The 21,181-nt window shown below is 39.0% G+C and overlaps 1 protein-coding gene across 3 annotated transcripts in view; it reads right to left on the reverse strand.

Moving 5' to 3' along the window:
• Positions 1-407: 407 nt before the first annotated feature.
• Ahctf1 (AT-hook containing transcription factor 1) overlaps positions 408-21,181 on the reverse strand; it is a 56,639-nt gene continuing 35,865 nt past the window's right edge. For 2 of the 3 annotated variants that reach the window (XM_041635275.1, XM_041635274.1), the window contains exons 29-36: positions 20,399-20,816; positions 18,740-18,839; positions 16,053-16,147; positions 13,314-13,504; positions 10,190-11,930; positions 3,269-3,387; positions 1,405-1,481; positions 408-606 (exon numbers count right to left, since the gene is read on the reverse strand). In XM_041635275.1, the coding sequence (XP_041491209.1) occupies positions 411-606; positions 1,405-1,481; positions 3,269-3,387; positions 10,190-11,930; positions 13,314-13,504; positions 16,053-16,147; positions 18,740-18,839; positions 20,399-20,816 (2,937 nt within the window). In that variant the 3' untranslated portion in view covers positions 408-410. The remainder of the gene's footprint in view (positions 607-1,404; positions 1,482-3,268; positions 3,388-10,189; positions 11,931-13,313; positions 13,505-16,052; positions 16,148-18,739; positions 18,840-20,398; positions 20,817-21,181) is intronic. The other variant, XM_041635273.1, reaches the window with a different exon arrangement.

The raw sequence follows: 21,181 nt of genomic DNA on the forward strand, positions 1-21,181 counted from the left end.
TATAAAAGAGCAACTTTAAAAAATAACCAACAGTCAATCACCCTCATTTAAGACTGGTTCTATATCAACAGAGAAAGAAAATGGACAAATATCTAGTAGCATATAAAATCACGACTAAGACAGAAATTCCCTCTCAAAAATCTAACAGACACACAGTGTATACTTTACAGCAGTTTATTTAACATCCCAATAATAAGCCATATTTACATATCATATAAACGTAAGAAGTTTTATAAAATGCCTGGACTAGAAGAACCATACTCCATATGGAGCTACTTTACTTATTTACTTGTTTACAAAATTGTACAATTTATATAAATTATTTCCTTTCAAATTAGATGACCTTTAATAACCCACACAAATACTGATGACGCCACAAACAGGTGCACGTTAAAATCTTGGGCTAAAAATTACAGCATTTTCCTGCGTAAAATTTGCTTTGGAAAGGAAGACAGCTTCTTTTTGCCCCTTCCAATAGTTTTTCCTGCTACTTCTGTAGTTTTTCTTCGTTTGCTGATCTTTCTTTCATCAACTGGGCTGGCCAAGGGAGATATCAGCTTAATTTCCACAGGGGGAGGTGACCAAGAACTTTCTTTCTCCGTGTTTCTGAAAGAGAGATACCCTCAAGTAGGAGCAGGCACAGCGCAGCACTCTGCAGAGAGGTGAGGGCTAAGGGCAGGCAAGGTTAAGGTGTCAACCCCACAACCCTTCCCGGTATGTGCTGACATATTCATACATGTCCGTGTAAGATACTACTGTGCTATGTCCTATGGTTAGTTCACGGGAGGAGAGCCAGCAGGTCAGAGAACTTAAGAAATCCCAGTGCTCAGTAAGAGAGGTAGGAGGACAGCTGTTGAGTCTGAGGTTGGCCTGCTTTACCTAGCAAGCTCCAGCCTAGCCAAGGCTACATGTTCTAAAGACCCAGTCTAGAGAAAATCAAAAGGAAATTCAGGGCTCAGCTTTAGGTGTGCAGCACTGTGCCACAAAAGGGATGGGTGGGATGGGACAGTACTCAAAAACAGTAGCAACTGGTGCGTGTGTGTCAATAAACACAGACAATTTTACATGTGAGCAGGGTCATTAGTCAACTGCATCATATTTATTAATTTGTATGCTTATTAAATTTGCCCACACCTAAATACAACAGGAACAGAATACTGTCAAACAAAAATATCTAATTTGACCACAGATGCAGTATATTGCTAGCAGGAAAACAACCGTAGACTCTAAAGTTATAATTCCTTACTAATAAAAAAGGTAACAATCTTCTCTCCCAATCACACCCAGTGGACAACAAACTATCTTTAGGCCACCCCTCAGCACTGGGCTCTCTCTACTGGTGCCAGGCATGTCTGAGAAGCCCCTAGACAATGAGTGGAGAGACCACAGAGCACAGCTGCTTACCTGCTTGCTCTCGTCTTCATGGTCCTGCTTCTTTTTGCTTTTTGTTCTATGATTTCTAACGGTTTAGGATCACTCTCCTATGGATTAAAAATTAGAAAATATAAATTGTCTAAGCAATTAAATTTTTCTGTTTTTAATTTCAAGACAGGGTTTCTCTGTCAGTTTCTCTTTCTCTGGCTGACCTGGAACTCACTCTGTAGACCAGGCTGGCCTCAAACCCAGAGATCCACCTTCCTCCCCCGAGTGCTGGGACTAAAGGCATGTAAAGTCTGATTCTAAAAGTATCCTGTTTGGCCCACACCTTTAACCACAGCACTTGGGAGGCGGGGGTAGGCAAATCTGAGTCTGAGGCCAGTCCGCTATACAGAGCAAGTTCCTGGCCAGCCAGGGCTACAGAGAAACCGTTATTGAGAAAGAAAAAAACAAAACAAAACAAAACAAAAAACCAAACCAAACAAACCAAAAAAAGTATCCTGCTAGAGGAGTCAACCATCTCTAAAATCCCTAGGTCCTAGAAAGCCCTCTCGCTCCCCAAGACTTGTCACAACCTCACTTGGAATGCTCTCACTGTCCACCTCCCTGAGCTAATACAGCTTCAGCTCGAAGTCCAGGCTCTCACCATCTTGCAGGTGCAGGGTCGCCGGAGATGGGTTTCTTCCTTCCCAGAATACTTTGTACAGAAATTACCTGACACCTGTACATGTCTTGCTCTGTAGCCACCACCCAGCCATGCTTCTGAATCCCTGCCTGCTGTTGCCTTTTCTGCCTCCATCTCCCTATACATGTAGAGGTACTTGAGCCAAGAGACTTTATACAAACTAATTACTCATTTTGTCAATTAAACTGCATTTTAATCAATTATTTTTGTTGCATAGTAACTGGCTCATGGAATATAATCTAATTCATGCTTATAAGTAAAAACAACTGACATTTAATCTATGAAAAATGTCTATCTTAAGGCTGTGTACTCAATTCTGAAACTTTCTCTTTAAGGATACTCTTTGAATGACATATCAATATCTTACAAAAACAACCAGATAACTTTGGGGTGGTCTCACTATACATCCCTGGTTGGCCTAAGACTTAGTATGTAGAGCAGGCTGGAGTTGAACTCAAGAGAGCTGCCTAGGTCTGCCTTGAGCCATGGGATTATGGGTGCATGTCATCGTCCCAGGCAATCACTTTAATTTTAAAACTGTCATTCTAATGGGTGTCTGGAACAACACACCATAGATCTATCTGTCCCGAAGGTAGTAAACAGGAGTTTCGTACTTTTAATATAAATGCAAATTACCTTTCTTCTTTGTTTTTGAGACAGGTTTTTCTGTGTAGCCCAGGCTGTCCTTACACTCACAGAGATCCTCCTGCCTCTGTCTCCCAAGTGCTGGGACTAAAGGCATGTACCACCACCACCAGCCGCAAATAACCTTTCTTAAATAATAATTTTTTTTTTTAATTTTATGTGTCTTGAGTATTTTGCCTACATGTGTACCACATCCATGTCTGGTGTCCCAGGAGGCCAGAAGAGAGCACTGGATCTCCTCTTCTAGAAATGGATGGAGCTGGAGGCTGTGAGCTGAAAACTGAACCCGAGTCCCTTGCAAGAATAGCTAAGTGTGCGTAACTGCCGAGCCGTCTTTCTGGCACACATTATCCTTAAATAAATTTATTTTTCAACAAATTTTACTTTGGAGAAATTCACTTAAAATTTTTGCAATCTCAACACTCAGGAACCAGAGGCAAGATCACGACTTTAAGACAATCCTGAGGTATAGTGTCAATCTCAAATAAACAAAACAAAAAAGAAAAATAATAAATATGCACAGAGGATGTTTAAATATATATATATTCAAGCATTTCTTACCAGTTCATCTAGAAGCTTGGATGTGCTGGACACACTTTTCCTCCTGGTTCTCAAAGCAGGAGGGGAGACAACAAACTGAGAAGATAAATCTGATACCAGTTCTTTCAGCTGGGCAGCAGCTAAAGACAAATGGGAAACAAAACATTTACCTATAACTATACATGGTTTAAAAACAATGATAACATAAGGCAATTATATACACTACATCAAAAATCTTGAAGCAAATGATACACACTAGAAAGAAAAAAAATCCCCAACCAAGATAGTACAACATATAAATTTATTACCCATGTCGGCAGAGAAAAATGATGTAAAAAAAAATCCCATTATCATTATGTCAATCAAATGTTCATAAATATTTTAGGCTCCAAACTAAATAATTGCCCCCACATAAAGATAGGACTCCAGGCAGTATAAACTATTCCTATTAGTTTGACCCTCAGCGCTCCTCGGCTACTCTCAGGAAAGCATGAATCCCATGAGAAAGTGTGAGTCTTAGTTTCTAGATGAGGTTTGTATTAGACAGCAAATTTTATTTGCAAGAAAAGACTCACTTTAAAATCTCTAGCTTCCTTATTTTGAGCTACTTGGTCTAGTCAAGCAGGGGCAACAAAAAAAGTTCACATCAGAAAAGCAAAAGGCTAGCTGGGCGGTGGTGGCGCACGCCTTTAATCCCAGCACTTGGGAGAGCCAGGCAGATCTCTGCGAGTTCGAGGCCAGCCTGGTCTTCAAGAGCTAGTTCCAGGCTCCAAACCAATACAGAGAAACCCTGTCTCGAAAAACCAAAAAAAGTTAAGCGAGAGACAGGAGGCTGTAACACAGATGGAGACTAGTTTAAGAATTGATTTGGGGGAGGGGCTCATTGGGCCCTACCCCTCCCTGAGGTTTTAAGTTGATGGGGGAGGTGGAGATAGTTTTTACCCAGTGGTGTGGCCTTTGGTAATATGGTGGTCATGTTCCTGCAAACCACTTTCTAATTGAATCACACAAAATAAAAATAAAAAAGTAAAATAAACAGAGGAACCAGCTAAGAGAGAGGGGAGAAAAAGGTAAGGGAGGTGGGCTGAATATAATGAAAATACATTATATACATATACGAAAATGATAATAAAATACATATGTATAACTAATACATGTTAATGACATCTTAAAGAGAAACTGACTCAACATACAATTAAAAGTATGTACATGCTGACTCTACTTTGAAGCTTTGAAATAGCGTCTCCCTAGCATGACACTGTGACTGTGGAAGCAGCGGTGCTGTGTGCCACTCAGACATTACATGCCAGAGTTTGGACTCACTAGCAGTGCCTTAGCTAATAAAAAATAGATACAGATGACAATGATTTCAGCGTTGTGATGAGAAGATCAGAACAATCTGATGCATATAGCAAGAGCTTTATAAACAAGAAGTCTGTATGATAGGCAGGCACACCGACTGGTTGACCAACATCAGATGTCAAATCCTGCTATTGTGACTCTTGCTGGACAAGAAGGTCCAAAAGTTTCAGTGGAGGTAGAGGCAAGAAAATGACAAGTCTGGGGCCCAGCTGGCCCGATCTTACCTCAAACAAAGCAAATGCTACCACTACTCACCAAACCAAAAAAACAAACCCCAACCATGACTCTATGTATTCTTGTGCGGAAGTAGTTGTGCATCTATGGATGTCAGAGGACAGTCTTGGGTGCTGGTCCTCAGGTGTCTTCCACCTTTTGGTTGACATAGGTCTCTCACTGGAACTTTACCACAACTAACCCAGGTACAGGAGCATCCTGCCTCTGCCCCTGCATCTCACCACTGTTGGGTGTGTGCACCATGCCAGCTTTTTGCCATGGATCGTGGGGATCCAGACTCATGTCTTCAAATTTGAGAGTCAAGTGTTTTACTGACTGAGCTATCTCCCCAGCCCACAAAAGCCATGGCTCTTAACAAAAAAGAAAAACACTGGCAGCATCTGACATCCTCACTTCCAGCTTATAAGAGGCAAAAATTTCACTTCAGGCCACTAATGGTGAGATACTCTTCCTATTGCTAAAAATACAAATCTGCCCGATTTCATAACGCTCTTTCTAGGTAGACCACCCGGAACAACAACTTTGGCTTTCTCAGAGCACTTCACAGTCCACCTAAGTTTCCCCATTCATTTCTTGGGACTCAGAAGAGAAATTTAAGAATTCAGTATCATGTATGAAAATGTTTGGCCTATTCACTGTTTCTCCCACATGCCTCTTTTAGGGCATGGACAAAACTTTACTATATTGTGAGACAATGCTTCATCTACCTCTTCAAACATCTGGCAAACACTTTGACAACCAGGACTAGTTAGGATTAACAAACTAAAATTATAAGACCAAAATGCAAATCCAGTATTGTGCTGGGAAACAGCTCTCTGGGAAAAGGCAGAAAAAATGTAGCTCTGATTGGCAACATTAACTACTTTTTGTGGTCAAATGATTCCATTATGGCCAACTTCAAACAAAATGAGACCCTGATTTTCAAATGCTTTATGTACAGTACCTCCACCTACCTAATAAAAGGTACCCATTTTTAACACAGAAAACCTCAAAACATGAAAATATCCCATAGGAAGATGTTTAAGCACCTGTGGAATATTAGTGAGATTAAATGCCACATGCGACAAAATCCAAGCAGACCCCAAAACCACAGTGCCATAAATACTTAGGGTTTTGAAGACTATGATTATCTGGAACCGAGGACTGGGGAGGTGGCTCACGGGTAAACTTGTGCAAGCACGAGGACCTGAGTTTAGAGCCCCAGCGGTCATTTAAAACGCTGGACAAAGTGCTAAGTGCCTATACTCCCAGTGCTGGGAGGCAAAAATAGCAGGATCCCAAAGGCTGCTGACTAGCCAGTCTTTTCCAGGTTCACTGGAAAAGCATCTAATGTCCATCTCTGCACAAGGCTGGAGAATCTGCTCAAATGCTAACTCTTCCATGGGTACTTGTGAAAGATGATGAAATAAGGGAAATGCACGTGCTCATGAAACTGCAGTGTGTGTTTTGATACAGGGTCTTGGCACTGGGACTATAGGTGTTACATGCCTTGCTTATTCTGCTTACTCTTTAAGCAAAGAACATTTATGACTGCTAAGATCATTCATGTACTAGAAGATATGTTTTATTATCTAATTTTCTATAGTAGATGTGTACTATTTTTAACAGAAAAACAGCTATATAGAAAATTATGTTAAGATGACAAAGAATAACTAAGATGTTATATTATTCTAAGTTAGCATAACAAAAATGTTATTTCCTATACTTTAAACTCTAGAGAAAATACAAATATTAACAGCATTTTACCAATTTCACTGTTTTCCATTTTCAAACTTTCTTTTTTTAGCTTTGTTGCTTTGAGCCTTTTAAAGACAAGGTTTCTCTGTGTAGCCCTGGCTATCCTGGAACTCACTCTGTAGACCAGGCTGGCCTCAAACTCACAGAGATTCACCTGCTTCTGCCTCCCAAGTCCTGGTATTAAAGGTGTGTTCTACTATCGCCTGACAATGGAAGATTTTTAAATGGCTTAATGCTGAGAGCCATTATCATTTATTACAGCAGATCACAATTAATATTCAAGGTGTCAACTCACTAGAAATAACTTCTGATGGAGGAAATTCATTCTTTGCAAAGCCTGCAAGAAATACACACTCAGGAATATCTTTTGCTTCTGTTCATAATTTTACATGTGCTAAATTGCATGCTTTTCCTAGTAGCTATGGGGAAATCCCCAGTCTGTATTCTAATGTATATCTCATGAATACTATCCTGATCTACTGGGCATCTTTATCTGTAGATTGTCAAGAAGGTGGCTCCTCCTTAGCTGTATTGTCTAATTGATATTAATTAATAATGTTAGCCCATACAGCCTATACAGAATTTTAATGAATGAAATAAATACAAAAAGATGCTACCCAAGTCAGAGGTTATAAGTTTCCATTAAGAACTATCTTGGAGGGACCACGAGGGGTACACCCACCCACTGAGACAGTGGAGCTGATCTATTGGGAGCTCACCAAGGCCAGCTGGACTGTGACTGAAAAAGCATGGGATAAAACTGGACTCTCTGAGCATGGCGAACAATGAGGGCTGATGAGAAGCCAAGGACAATGGCACGGGGTTTTGAACCTACGTAATGTGCTGGCTCTGTGGGAGCCTAGCCAGTTTGGATGTTCACCTTCCTAGAAATGGACAGAGAGGGGAGGACCTAGGACTTACCACAGGGAAGGGAACCCTGACTGCTCTTTGGACTGGAGAGGGAGGGGGAGAGGAGTGGGGAGAGGCGGAGAAGGGTGGGAGGAGGGGGAGGGAAATGGGAGGCTGGGAGGAGGTGGAAACTTGTTTTTTTTTTCCTCCTTTTCTCAATAAAAAAATGGAAAAAAAAAAAGAACTATCTTGGAACAAAGCTTAAGAAAACAGCTGTATTTTCCCCAGCTGCCAAGATAGCTATATACTTATCAACTGATAAAAAACTTCAAAGTAGCTTTAGATCAGACCAGGTGCCTTGCTAATTGGTTTTAAGATAAACTATTTGCAGAAAAAAACAATCTCATTTACAAGGACATGTAGCCAGCTGTCTGATTTGTTGAGCCAAGGTAAATAGTGAGAAGTAACTTAACTGCAAGGCCAGAGGACAGTGATTACTTCTCTGTACAAACTCTTGCCTAGGTCTTATTGACCTTTGATCAGATTCCATGAGAAAAGATTCTCTAACTGAACAGGGCTACAAAATATAAACTAACTTCATAGCCCTGAGAAAGAGTTACAAGTCTTCTTTTTTATGGTCAAGGGTTACATGCAGGACAAAAATACTTTAAGATTTAAAATGCTTTTAATGTCACTGTGCCTTGGTGAACGTCTAGTAGGCTTATCTGTGCTTGTGCCCCACCCCCTGCCCTGCAGCTTGGGTTGTGAAGGCCTCTCAGCTTTGCTCTGACAACACAATTTCTTTGTAAACTGTCTCACAGTTCGAGAAAAGTCCGGCCTCTATGACCACTAAACACAAAATGTTTAAGATGTTTATACACTCAGAAGTATAGGATATAGCACACAATTCTTATTTCTTTTAGTCTCCTTAGTAGTTTAGTTTTATAAGGCTACCTCTACAGATAACAAAGATTTCTTTTGTAGCTGAGGGTTGCACCCACTAATTAGAGAGTTAACTAGAAGAAAGTGCTCTCTTCTTGCTATCTGACAGGTTATCTGGATTTACTGCTCTGTGAGTTGTTGGAATGACTGTTTCTTACCATTTACTCAGGAAATGGTATGTGACCTTCGATGTAATGTCTGAAAGATTGTGTGGGTCTCTATCAGCTAAAAGAACAAAGAGAGCTGGCAGAAACTTGAGGCAGAACAGACTCCAACATGAAAGACTGAAACCATCGGGAAAGTGTGTGTTTGTTCCTTTTTCCTAACCCCCTCAGATATGGATTTCTTTCAATACCTTGGATGCAGTCTAGGAGCTGGCTCTCCATTAGTCCATGGTAGCTTATTTTCCACGTAGCCTGGTGGCAACTACACAGGCGTTGCCTTATACATTACAGTTCTTAAATGAATAAAGCTATCAATTGCTTTTCTGAAATTCACGTCAGGAGACAATCATATATTGCATGCCTAACTGTAATTACTAAAACGAACTTTACGAAGTATTATTCGAATGACACCTACACTAGTCTGAGCCTCTTTCTAGTCATCCTCTGGACATTTGTACAGCACTTCTCCCACAGAGGTTTGACTACCACAGATACCCTCTATACCTACTTCTTACTTGATGTACAAGGAGAGTTATCATCCTTGAGAAAATGCTAGTTTCATCAACCATGTGACATGCTCATTAAAGACAATGAGAAATTATGCATGAGACATGGTAACAGTGAGTACAGACTTATTTCTGTCGATCCGGCCATAAAATGTTGATAATTGCCCACAAAGCAATTTGGATCTGTGGCTATCACTGGGATATAAGCCAAAAGCTATGGTACTTCAACAACAACAAAAAAAATAAAAGAAAAGAAAATAAAAGAAAAAATAACGATGATTCTAGGCCACATAGGTGGCACATACCTGTAATCCTAGCACTTGGGAAGCAAAAGAAGGAGGATCAGGAATTCAAAGTAATTCTCGGTTACACAGTGAGTTCAAGGCTAGAATGGGCTACAAAAGACCTTTCCTTGGTTTTCTTCTCTCTCCTCCCTCCCTCAAGTTTTTCTTTCTTTTTTTTTAAATATTTATTTATTTATTTATTTATGTATGTATGTATACAATATTCTGTCTGTGTGTATGTTTGCAGGCCAGAAGAGGGCACCAGACCCCATTACAGATGGTTGTGAGCCACCATGTGGTTGCTGGGAATTGAACTCAGGACCTTTGGAAGAGCAAGCAATGCTCTTAACCTCTGAGCCATCTCTCCAGCCCCTCTCTCAAGTTTTTCTAGACAGGGTTTCTCTGTGTAGCCCTGGCTGCCCTGGAACTTGATCTGTAGACCACCAGGCTGGCCTTGAACTCATGGAGATCAGCTGGGATTAAACTATGTGCCACCATTATCCAGCTCAAAAAGAGTTGTATTTGAGGGGAAACAAAATTAAGTCACTTAGATATAAGGGCAGAATGAAGAGAAACAGAACAAAATAAAGCCTAGGTAAAATGGACTCTTGGATACAGGAAGCCAGACAGAATATCTCTGGATAATCTTGACTCTGAAGATCAGCTAGGAAACAAACGTTTAGATCAATTTTATCTGAGGGTTTATTTTTTGGGGGTGGGGGTGTTGTCTCTTAATTATAAACATTTTTTTCTAAGGAAAAACACAATGCTTCAAATCGAATAATGAACTCAAATAGTGCTTTTAAACTACCAAATATTAGGTTGTGCATTCTAAATAAGGTAACAATGAGTAAAATGAGATACCTTTTACTTTTTTTGGATCCTTCACCAAAGGAGGAGAAAATGACGTTTTAGCTTTGGGTTCGGAAAAGTCCATCAACAACATGTTTTTTCTAGACCTAGTCCTTGTGCTCCAGGAAGATTTAGTCAAAGTCGCAGCCGCAAGCAATCTTTCTTCTTGGTCAGCTGGCTCTTTGTCGGTTGTTTCAGTCTCGAAGTCTGAAATTGCTGGTAACGGATCTTTTTGGCTTTCATTTGCAGACTTCTTTCTAGGCCTTTTATTTGAGGTCATCACTATAGCAACTTCCTCATTTGGCACCAAAATGGATTTTTCTAAAGTACTCACATTTCTCGCTGGGGTGTTCCGTGTAGATCTTCGGACACTTGGAACTTCTGTCTTCTGGGGGCTTGTCTGTCCCTCAACACCCTTGGAGCTGCCATCTTCTAATGGCACTACCTTCCTTGGTCTACCACGTTTCCTAGGTGTGGCTGGGATATCAAATTTTGTTTGAATCGGCAATTGGGATGAATCAAGTGTAGGCTCTTCTACCACACTCGACACACTGACTTCTCCTTGTCTGACCCTTCTTCGTTTTAGAAGCAGCTGTTGGTCACTGGGTTCCTCCTCTTGTTTATATCCCACATTTTGAGAATCTCCTAAGTTAGCATTCCTCATCTTTTTGATAGTACCACTATGGATTGCTGCATCACTAATGTTTATATCTTTTACAATTTCGGCACTGTGTCCATTTTCTATAGATTTCTTAAGTCTTCTCGGGGTCCCTTTTCTAGCAGATGAGAGTTTGACTTCTGTTCTAGAAGGTGTTATTTCAGGGGCTGGCTCCGGCAGATCCTGTGGCTCCTGCTCTACAGCATCAAGGCTTGCTAATGTGCTTTGGCTAACTTCCCTTTTCTTCCTTCCTCTCCTAGGAGTGAGAGAATTCTGAGAGGTTAGCTGGGTCTCATATGCTACGTTTATACTGGAATAGGCACTGTCAGAAGACCCAGGAAGTTCTTTCACTTTCCCAGCTTTCTTAGGAGTAGCAATTGCTGAGGACTCCTGTTGTTCTGATGTGACATCCAAGTTTTGGGCACACTGCCTTCTTGTGCGAGTTCTACTAGAAAGCCTATCATCACCCTGGCTGGTATTTTTAGTCTCGGCACCTGTTTTCTGTATAGTCTTCAGTGAAGATTTTGTTAACGTGGAGGAACGTGTAACCTTTGGGCTTATTAATACTACCTCTTCATGAACAACCTGTTCCACTGCTGCTGAAGTTGCTTCTTTACTTCTCGTGTCTTTAATTACATCCAACAAATTTTCTGCAATTGCCACTTTAATTGGTTCAGGCACATATGGTAAAGTCTCTACCTTGTGGGATTCTTGGTCACCTGTTATAGCAGATGGCAAATCTGTAACATGTTCTTGATTATCAGGTTCAGCTCGGGACAAAAGTTTTTCCTTGGTTGCTACGTTAGCTGCTTTTGATAATGGATTCATTGCTGAAGAGTCACTTGCCTCAACATCTCCTTCTTCACCTTCCAATATCAAGGTAAAGTTGCTCTGGGCCACAAAAAGTTCCCCATCCACTTCAGCGATATCACATTCAGCAGAGTCTTTATCGTCAGGCATGTCACAAAACTGCTGCTCAATAGTATCAAAATTATACTGGAGTTTAAGTGTTCCTGAGGGATACAACTCATTAAATGAAATGCTCTTGACTTCTTCTTCTGAATTTTGAGCTTCAGGTTTTCCATGTTCAATTTGCTAAAATAAATTAAAGGTAAGAAACTAGTTAATGAACTATAAAATACATTTTAACTTAAAGCATACAGGATTTTAATGATGACCTCATTCTTTGTGTGTCCATTTTACAATACAAACTATACTTATGGCATATGCTAATGGGTTTACTTCATGAAATATTCACTTAAGAAATGAAAACTCAGTCAAAATAACTACACAGAAAAAATATTGAGATTACGGTTGGAATTAAACTAGAAATTTCACATTTCTTTAGTTAAAAAGATAGTACTAATAAAATTTTGAAAATCACTATGCTAACAATTCTAAGAAAATTAAAGACTTAGACTCTTAATCCAAAACAAAAAACAAAAAAAACTTAATCAGAGAAAAGGAAATAACCCCATACAATAATTCCCAAATTACCTAACTATCCACACTTTTCTAAACAGCATGATCCCCATAAGGTTGAAGAACAATTCACCTACATAAGCTCCCTTGGGCTAGACTCAATCTTCTTCCCTTTGCTGGGGTTGCACAAACCATGAAATTCCTAAGGCTGTCAAGTTCAGTAACTCTCCTGCAAGGGTTTGGTGGAAGAAGGAATGGTCCTTGCATTTACCTTTTGGTAAGGGAAGGGGAGAAAAAGGAGGAGGTAGAAAGTAACAGAGAGATCTCCTGACCAAGAAGGAAGACATTATCACCCACCTAGACAAAGACATTTTCCCACTTCCCCATAGAGAGCTGATAGGCTGGACACAACCTAGAAGTGAGGAGTTCCGTTACACTACACCCACATTTGTTAGCCTCTGAGCTGAAGAAATAGGAAATTTAGTGTCATTTATTTCAGGGAGAGAAAACTTATAAAGATAAATGTGGATGGATTTATAAATAATGCCCCCAAATTCTACACAATTAGATTTTTATAAGCAGTTAGAATGATTAGAAGAGTTGGCCTTTAATTTTAAATTCATTTACTGAAAGTTCCCTTGATAATGAAAGGGATTTGGTAAGATTTTATGAAAGCAGGAAGTCCTATCAAGCAGTAAAGAAACTTAGTGTCTTTCTCCCACAGATATGCAGGAGATCCTGTTTGACTATATTCATTTACCACACATGGACTCTAAATGTCAATAATCACTATGTTCACTAATAGCTAAAAAACTTCCATTTAAAGCAAATAAGAAAAAAAATTGCTAAATTGTGTCTTAAAATAATCATTTGTTTTTTCATAAAAATCAATCTCTTAGAAATTATGCTATTTTATATTCCAGAAAGTATTTATATATTTATTTTTTGAGCAGATCTTTATGCTATTGTCAAATGAATACACTAAGTTTAAGTGATTATCTTTTTAAAGCCCAAATAAATGAAAACTATAAAGCATTAAAAAATTAATATTTTTACATGAATTTCTTGAGTATCAGGAGGACTGACAGAAACTTGAGGGTTTTCTTCTGGTAAGTCAACACGTACATCAGCTTCTTCTATTGCATCATCTTCTTTTAGGTTTAACGCTAGTTTCTGATCAGAGGTAACAGGGCACTTGGAGGCAGCGGGCCCAGAGCTTCCACCATCTTCAACCATATTGGCAACAGCTGGAAAAAACAAACAAAAAAGTAACTTCTTACATTCCAAAACCAAAACCTTGATTCATATAATTCGAAAGCAACAGATTACCTAAACTTGAGAGTATCTGAATATGGTGTCAGAAGGTTTGTGACATCTTCAGGAAGACACATCTGTGGGTCCCCATTTTCTTGGACAGTATCAAGTTGAAACAATATATACACACTCCCCACAAAGGCAAACACAGAAGATAAACTTCACACTTGCAAACCACACTGGCCTTCCTGAATTGGAACCCAATCCTTGCAAACATTTACTATGATGAAAACTGCTCTAAGGGACTCAGGTGTCTAGAGAACCAGTCATCCTCACTGAGTCAGCAGAAGTCTACAAGAGATCTGCAACCTGGACTTAATGGACGGTGTCTTCTTTTGGGAGAAAGCACTCTAGTAAGTACAGACATCTTCTCTGGCACTTCATAAGTTTATGGCCCACCTAAGAGGAAATCCCTTTCATTTTTCTTTTAATCTAAGTTTTGTATGAGGCTTGGAATCTGTGACCGATACAAAACACAATAACCTCAAGGGGGAAAACGGTGTATATATTTAGCCTAATTAATAAATACCCCTATACTTTTTAACACAGTGGCATTTGTATCCCTAGAATGTAATTATTAGCGCAACAAGAGATGATTCATACCCGTCTTTGGCACCATAACTCACCTCCCCCTCTCAATACAAGAAGCACACCAACCATTATTGGGGGGGGGGAGAAGCCCAATAAAATACCAGAAGTCTGTGTGTGGTCTTTGACCCTCTAAGCTATGTCTACCCAAAAGAAATATGACACCAACTAAAAAATAATGAAACAATAACAAAAATATCATGATCAAGTGTTTAGCAAAAGCTAGTTAAACTTATCATAGAACATCCTCTTTCAATGACAGGGTACAATATTAAAGGACAGGCTAATATATGCATTAATACTATGGAAAAAGTATTAAATATTCTAAAAGATTTTTGTTGAATAAAACGTACTGATGATGTAATGATATTCATAATAGCAGGTAGCATGCACTAGTTTTTTAATGAGTGCCAAACATTACTCTAACATTTCACATGAAAATAATATTCATCAGACAAAACACACCCAGGAATAGCTCAGTCAGTACAGACCTGAGTTAAGAACCTGAAGCAGTCTCAGCTAGATCTGCCAGTTCTGCAGTTACATTGCTATCTTCTCTTTCCATACACGGGGAAAAACAACGAAGTTCAGGAAGAAGACAACTTAAACTGGTAACAGAGCCTAAAGAATCTGTCTTTTACTTTACATGTTGGGAATTTCCACTAAATTATTTTACAATAAACATATATCACATTTCACATTCTTTTTGTTGTTTGCTTTAGAGACAGGGTCTCTATATGAAATAGTCCTGGCTATATTGGAGTTACCATGCTATAATATTTTGTTTGTATTCTGACAAATAAAGCTTACCTGGAGATCAGAGAAGCAGCAGCAGCAGCCACTAGACTTCTTACCTCTCAGAAATCTCAGACCAAATGGGGACAAGCCCTGTCTCCACGAATCCTCAGACTGAATGGACGAGATCCTGTCTCTCTATGCCTTATATTCCTGCCTCTAACTCCCTAGTGCTGGGATCAAAGGAATGCACAACCACTGCCCAGCTAACTCCTAATCTTCCTGCTTCCTCCTCCCAAGTGCTGTGATTTTAAAGGTGTGCGCCACCACTTCCTGGTTAATTAGTGAAAGCTCTGCACTCCAAACAACCTTTGTTTGTCAGAACCAAACAAAATACCATAAAATCCAGAATGGTCCAGGATTTATAAAGTACTAGGATTAAAGGCATGAGACGCTATGCCTAATGCATTTCTTATTCTTAATCTTGGGACAAAATTCTCAAGCTTGCCCTATATATTACTCATACTATGATAGGTCAGGAGGGGTATGAGCTCTAGACCTGGACAACCCCATCAAAGCACAGTGTTAGGAAGATTAAATGAGCTGATAAATGTGAAATGTGTCTGGGAGTAGATATTCCATGTTTGCTTCCCTTGATCTGACTGGAATCCCCAGAGTAAAAATACCATGCTCTTATTTGTTTAAAACAAACTATATTAAAAATTTTAAGTACTTAATATATTTATTGATTTCCTGAATACACTGCTATAAACTGGTGATTTATTTTGCTATTCCTTCCTGTTCCAAAGGAAAGTATAAAACTATGTCCAAAAAATTCACTGAGATTCTTATCCTATTATTATTATGGTTTTTCGAGCAGGGTTTCTCTGTTTAACAATCCTGGCTGTCCTGGAACTTGCTCTGTAGACCAAGCTGTCCTTGAACTCACAGAGATCAGCAGGCCTCTGCCTCCTGAGTGCTAGGATTAAGGAAGGGTATGTGTCACCATGCTCAGCTGAGATTCCTATTCTTAAGAGTCTCTTGATATTAGAATGTTTTACTCCAGGGAAGCTGGCCAGAGGAGAAGAATTGAGAAAAGAAAAACCTAGTAATATTAAGTACTGAAGTCTTGATTCAAAACACTAAAATGATACATACATTCACTGTGGTCTGTCCTGACTGTGGAGGTTCGGCTTTCCACAGACACCATCCCATCCAAAACTGCTGTCTTGAATCTTGAGGTGGGGGTTTTCCTTGAGAGACAGAAATGCACACTTGAGTGTGTGAGACCCACATGTCCCACCCTCTTCCTTTCTACTTGCTACTTTGTTACAAAAACCAAAACCCAGAAGCCACTATCAAGCACAGCTAAGGTTTTATAAAATTTACAGAGAATTACTATTGTACTTGTTTTTCTTATTTCTTTCCTTTTAATTTTGAAGTAAAAGTATGGTCTTAAAAGTACAAATAAAATGATTTCTAAGTGTCAGTACATAAATTAATTTCAGGCATTTAAAAATAACCAGTCACTATATTTTTCAAATAAACCTATCAGGTATACAGGATTTCCTACACCTTGGTGGGTTCAGCATCAGCTAACTGGAACTATTAAGATAAATGACTCAGAATGGATAGCAAATACAAGTAAGTTGTAAAATATCCTGGCAGTGATCTGTTACTGGCTTTTCTCTAAGTCCCAACTAAAACATGGTGAGTCTTTTTGTTTGTCTTTGTTTTTTTGAGACAGGGTTTCTCTATGTAACAGCCCTGGGTGTCCTTGAACTAGCTCTTGTATACAGACTAGGCTGGCTCGAACTCACAAAGATCGGCCTGTCTCTACCTCTTGAATGTTGGTGAGACAGGGTTTCTCTGTGGCTTTGGAGCCTGTCCTGGAACTAGCTCTTGTAGACCAAGCTGGCCTCGAACTCACAGAGATCCGCCTGTCTCTGCCTCCCGAGTGCTGGGATTAAAGGCGTGCGCCACCACTGCCCGGCTGCATGCTGAGTTTTAAAGAGAGGACAAACACTATATTCCCAAGAAAGCAGTTTCTGATGTACACAAACATCTGTAGATGTTTGAGATTATCTTGATAACAATATTTATAGCAATGATCGTTAATACACAATAAATCCCCAAAACCTTCCCGATAAGTTTACTTAAAAGAAACTAGCTTGCCAAAATATTAAAATTCATCTAGATTCTCATTGAAAATAACTTTTCTTGATATGATCATCTGTGTTTTGATTTTTCTACTGCCTATTAAATCTACTGAAATAAGTAACATTAACTTTTATTATAATGAAAAATTACAAAATAAGTAAACAAAAAAAACCAAGAAAATATTTTATTTTTCCTACTTTTTTTTTAAAATTTAAGTCCTGGAAGATTTTAGTTATTGAATTTTTATTCTCAGCAGAAAATACATGGCTCAGTTTGATAGAGGTGACACTCCAAGCTTTGTAGATGGCTTGTATTGTCATATCCATTGCTTACTCAAAGTAATGAACTATTCTTGTATCTTATAAAAAAAAATCATACTTTATGCGGCCTAGTTTTATTAACTTTATCTTATTTTTTTCTGAAGAATTAAAGCGGTCACTTTTATATGCTCTACAACGGTGCTACCCCAAGTGTTGAACTGAAACAAAAGTGATGAATGGCTGACTTTCAATAATGGAAGCAGTGGGCTGGTATATATTTTAATGTAACTTTACAATTGACTATAATCTAAAAGTTACAACTAATTTGATTAACTGGGTTTCCCCCCACCCTACTACTGGAGACAGGTTCCATGTAGTAACCCAGACTGACCTGGAACTCCTCCCTAGCCTCTCAAGTGCTGATGCATGTCATCTTCAACACCTTGGCTTTGCTCGCACTGGAAGTGTATTTTCAAAGTACCATCATAAACACACATTTTGTTTTGTTTTTTGACACAGGCATGTATGTACGTAGCTTTAGCTGTCATGGAATTCAGTATGCAGACCAGTCTGGCCTTTAACTCACAGAGATTTGCCTGCGTCTGACAGTCAGTGCTGAGATTAAAAGGCATATGCTACCATGTCTAACCCATTTTTGGGTCTTCTATCACACTCAAATAGGAATAAAACCGTGGGAGGTGTGAGGACATAGACTGGAAGAGGCAGGGTATAGACCAACTGTCTATTATGGGTTTTTTTTGTTGTTGTTGTTATTTTTTGCTGTTTTGATTTTCATGACAGGGCTAGAGAGATTGTTCAGTGGTTAAGAGCACTGCCTGTTCTTCCAAAGGTCTGAAGTTCAGTTCCCAGCAACCACTTGGTGGCTTACAACCATCTATAATGAGATCTGGTGCCCTCTTGAGGAAAAGACCTGCTCAGTTGTTCTCATCTACTTAGACCATGAAACTCAGTATGGACAAATTCCATAGAACCACCATACTGGCTGTTTCAGCATACATGCATGTTTCAGCATTGCCAGGGCATAAATTTTCTTTTCTTCATTCATTCATTTTTGTCTGTATCTCTGCTGGCCTCTGCCTCCCAAGGGCTGGGATTAAATGGACCAACTATCTAAATAAATCACCATCACCTTCATTATGTTCCCATTTGGGATGTGTGTACACACAGGTGTACAGCTGCGTGCACATAAGGCCAACTTCAGATGTCTATGATTTTCATCTTTTTTTGTTTTTTTTGAGAAGGGTTTCTCTGTGTATAGTCCTGGATTTCAATGACTGCGCTAGTATGGTGGTCCAGTAAGGCTCTAGGCTCCTTTTTTTTTCTTTCTTTTAGTTTCCAGACAAGGTTTCTTTGTTTCTCTGAAATTTATTATCTCAACCCCCTCATCTGTTTCCATTAACTTACCCTTCACAGACTGAGGCCACACACACAGAGGCGTCAACTCTTTGAACAGGGCTTAAATGACTGAATTCTGAAAGTGCCTCCACTGCAGCTTCTTCAGTGCCTGTAAACCATATAGATGAGGGCATGTGAAATATCTTACTCACCATCGCTTTAAAGAAACTGCTGATCCTATTTCTTTTGTTCTAATTTGTTTTAATTCCTTGGCATCAGATTGCTAGCATTTTCTTCTAATTCTTTGAGCCTTGCTCAAGGGCCCCCTCTTAACTTTCCACTTCTCATTTGTGGTTTAACAGGTGATCTCCCACTAAATTAACTGAATCCTCAATATCCAAAGAGATAATTGAGAAAAATCTGAAGCATAACGCTACATGCTTAGCTCAGGTCACAAACCATGTTTAGATGCTGGGCTAAGATTCAAACTTAACCTATTACAGTCTAGGCTTTATGTTATATGCTATCCCTTCACAAAGATTTCTACTCGAGACTGCTTACTATTGTAGAAATAATGAAGATACTGCTATGAGTATTCTTATCTAAGGGTGATCATTTAAATATTTTGGTAGAATAAAGCACATTAAAAAAGAAAGCAGCATGAAATTCTACACATTTTCTATTTATGAGTCAAATCCTAAGACTTAGAACAATTAATGGCTATGTTTGCTAAAGACACCACAATCTAAATAGACACAAATCACCTGTTACAAAAATCTTCATTCTGCCTTGGTTAAAAACATTAAATAGAATCTATTTATGACATAGACTTTTTTTTTAAGGAGGTAAAGTTTCATATATCCCAAGCTAGTTTCAAATACTGTGTAGCCAAGGGGGATTTGGAACTTGGCTTTCCTGCTCTACCTCTTTGCTGAGGACTGAATCCAGGGCTTTGATGCTTGGCCCCACATCCCCAAAAAATATTAACCAAGTTGCATTAAGTTGTCTGTCAAAGGGCCTACTGCATTCTACTCAATGTACAGGCAAGTACTCTATCTAGTGCACTCACTACTGATAGTCAGCAGCCAGCACTTACTGTGTGTGTATGTGGGGGGCAGGGGTAGGGAGGGAGGTGATTTTCTACTAGAGCACATACTTTAGGGGCTCCAAAAAAAAAAAAAACCCAAAAAACCAAAAAAACACAAAACGTTAAACAAACGACAATTCCCATCAGTGAAAAACAACAAAATTTTCAATAGATAAATGAGTATTAAGACAATAGATTAAGACAATGAGTATTCAGACAAATGCCTGAAGACATTTATGACCTCCATGTGCTTATTTCAGAGGAGAGGGCAGAGAGCAGAATCAAATTCCTGGTTTCTAGCAAACAGGCTGCTAGGACAGTCTAAAATTACAGTTGGCATTATTACTTCTCATAGTTACTAAAAACCTTCAAGGCAGACTACAGCATGTCAAGTCCCTTCCTTAAACACTACTATTGCTGCTTGCCAACTGTCATGGCTAAATAAAAAGGTAGCACATACAAGTTCTCTTGCCATCAAATGTCTTATCTACTTAAGAACACAAGGCATTTTTCCAAGCTGAAATAAAATTTACTTTGTCTAGGACATAGTACACTGTGAGAAAAAAATTGTTTAGCATTGATGCTTTCCTCAAAGAAAATACTCTATTATGAAATTTTGAGTATGTACAAAGAGTTCCTACCCATTTGTTTCTCCACAGCTGAAAGAGTACCTTCTGACTTAAACAAATCTTTATCATTGTCCTTCTCAATTTGTAGAGTCGAGTTAGTAGTTAGTTCAGTAGAAGCACTGGCTGGCTTGGGGGACACAAAAACACCATCTTCTAAGTCTTCTGGTGATGGTGCATCATGATATTCTAAGGAAGTCTGGTCTGATCTGGTTGAAGCAATGCTGTCGTCCTTGCTCACATCCAGTTTCTCCAGACTCTGAGAGTGGGTGTCCAATGTCCCCCTAACCACTTTCTGATGGCCTTTTGCAGGGATATCCAGAGGAAAATATGGATTTTTATCACTAGTCTTCATCCATTCAGTTTCTGCAGGGAGTCCACATTTATGGAAAGATGTACTAACAAATGCTTTTGCATTATGGTCATCTGTAGCCTGGAATTATGAGAAAAAAGTTAAAGCAGCAGAGTCTCTAGTTATCCATTCCAATCACATCCACCCACCTTTTCCATACTTCATATTCTTTGGAACTTTTTAAATTACAATTCATATGTTTCAAATTAAAATATTTTTAGTTGTTTAACTAAAATTGAACTGCTGTTAACATTTCTCTAATCAGTAATTTATCACCGATTAAAACAAAATATAATGTATAGGACAACGAAAAACTATAAAGTGGGTAGACTTCTATTAATAACAACTAAAGTGGACTCCACAGACACTCTTTCTATATATAAACCAATTAGGTAAGAAAAGCAACAAGATATTGAGTGAAAACTAAACTGGTGAATAGGCATACT

Source organism: Microtus oregoni, unplaced genomic scaffold, assembly GCF_018167655.1.
Source record: "Microtus oregoni isolate MIOR12 unplaced genomic scaffold, Mior012 000047F_ref0000412, whole genome shotgun sequence".
Taxonomy (NCBI): domain Eukaryota; kingdom Metazoa; phylum Chordata; class Mammalia; order Rodentia; family Cricetidae; genus Microtus; species Microtus oregoni.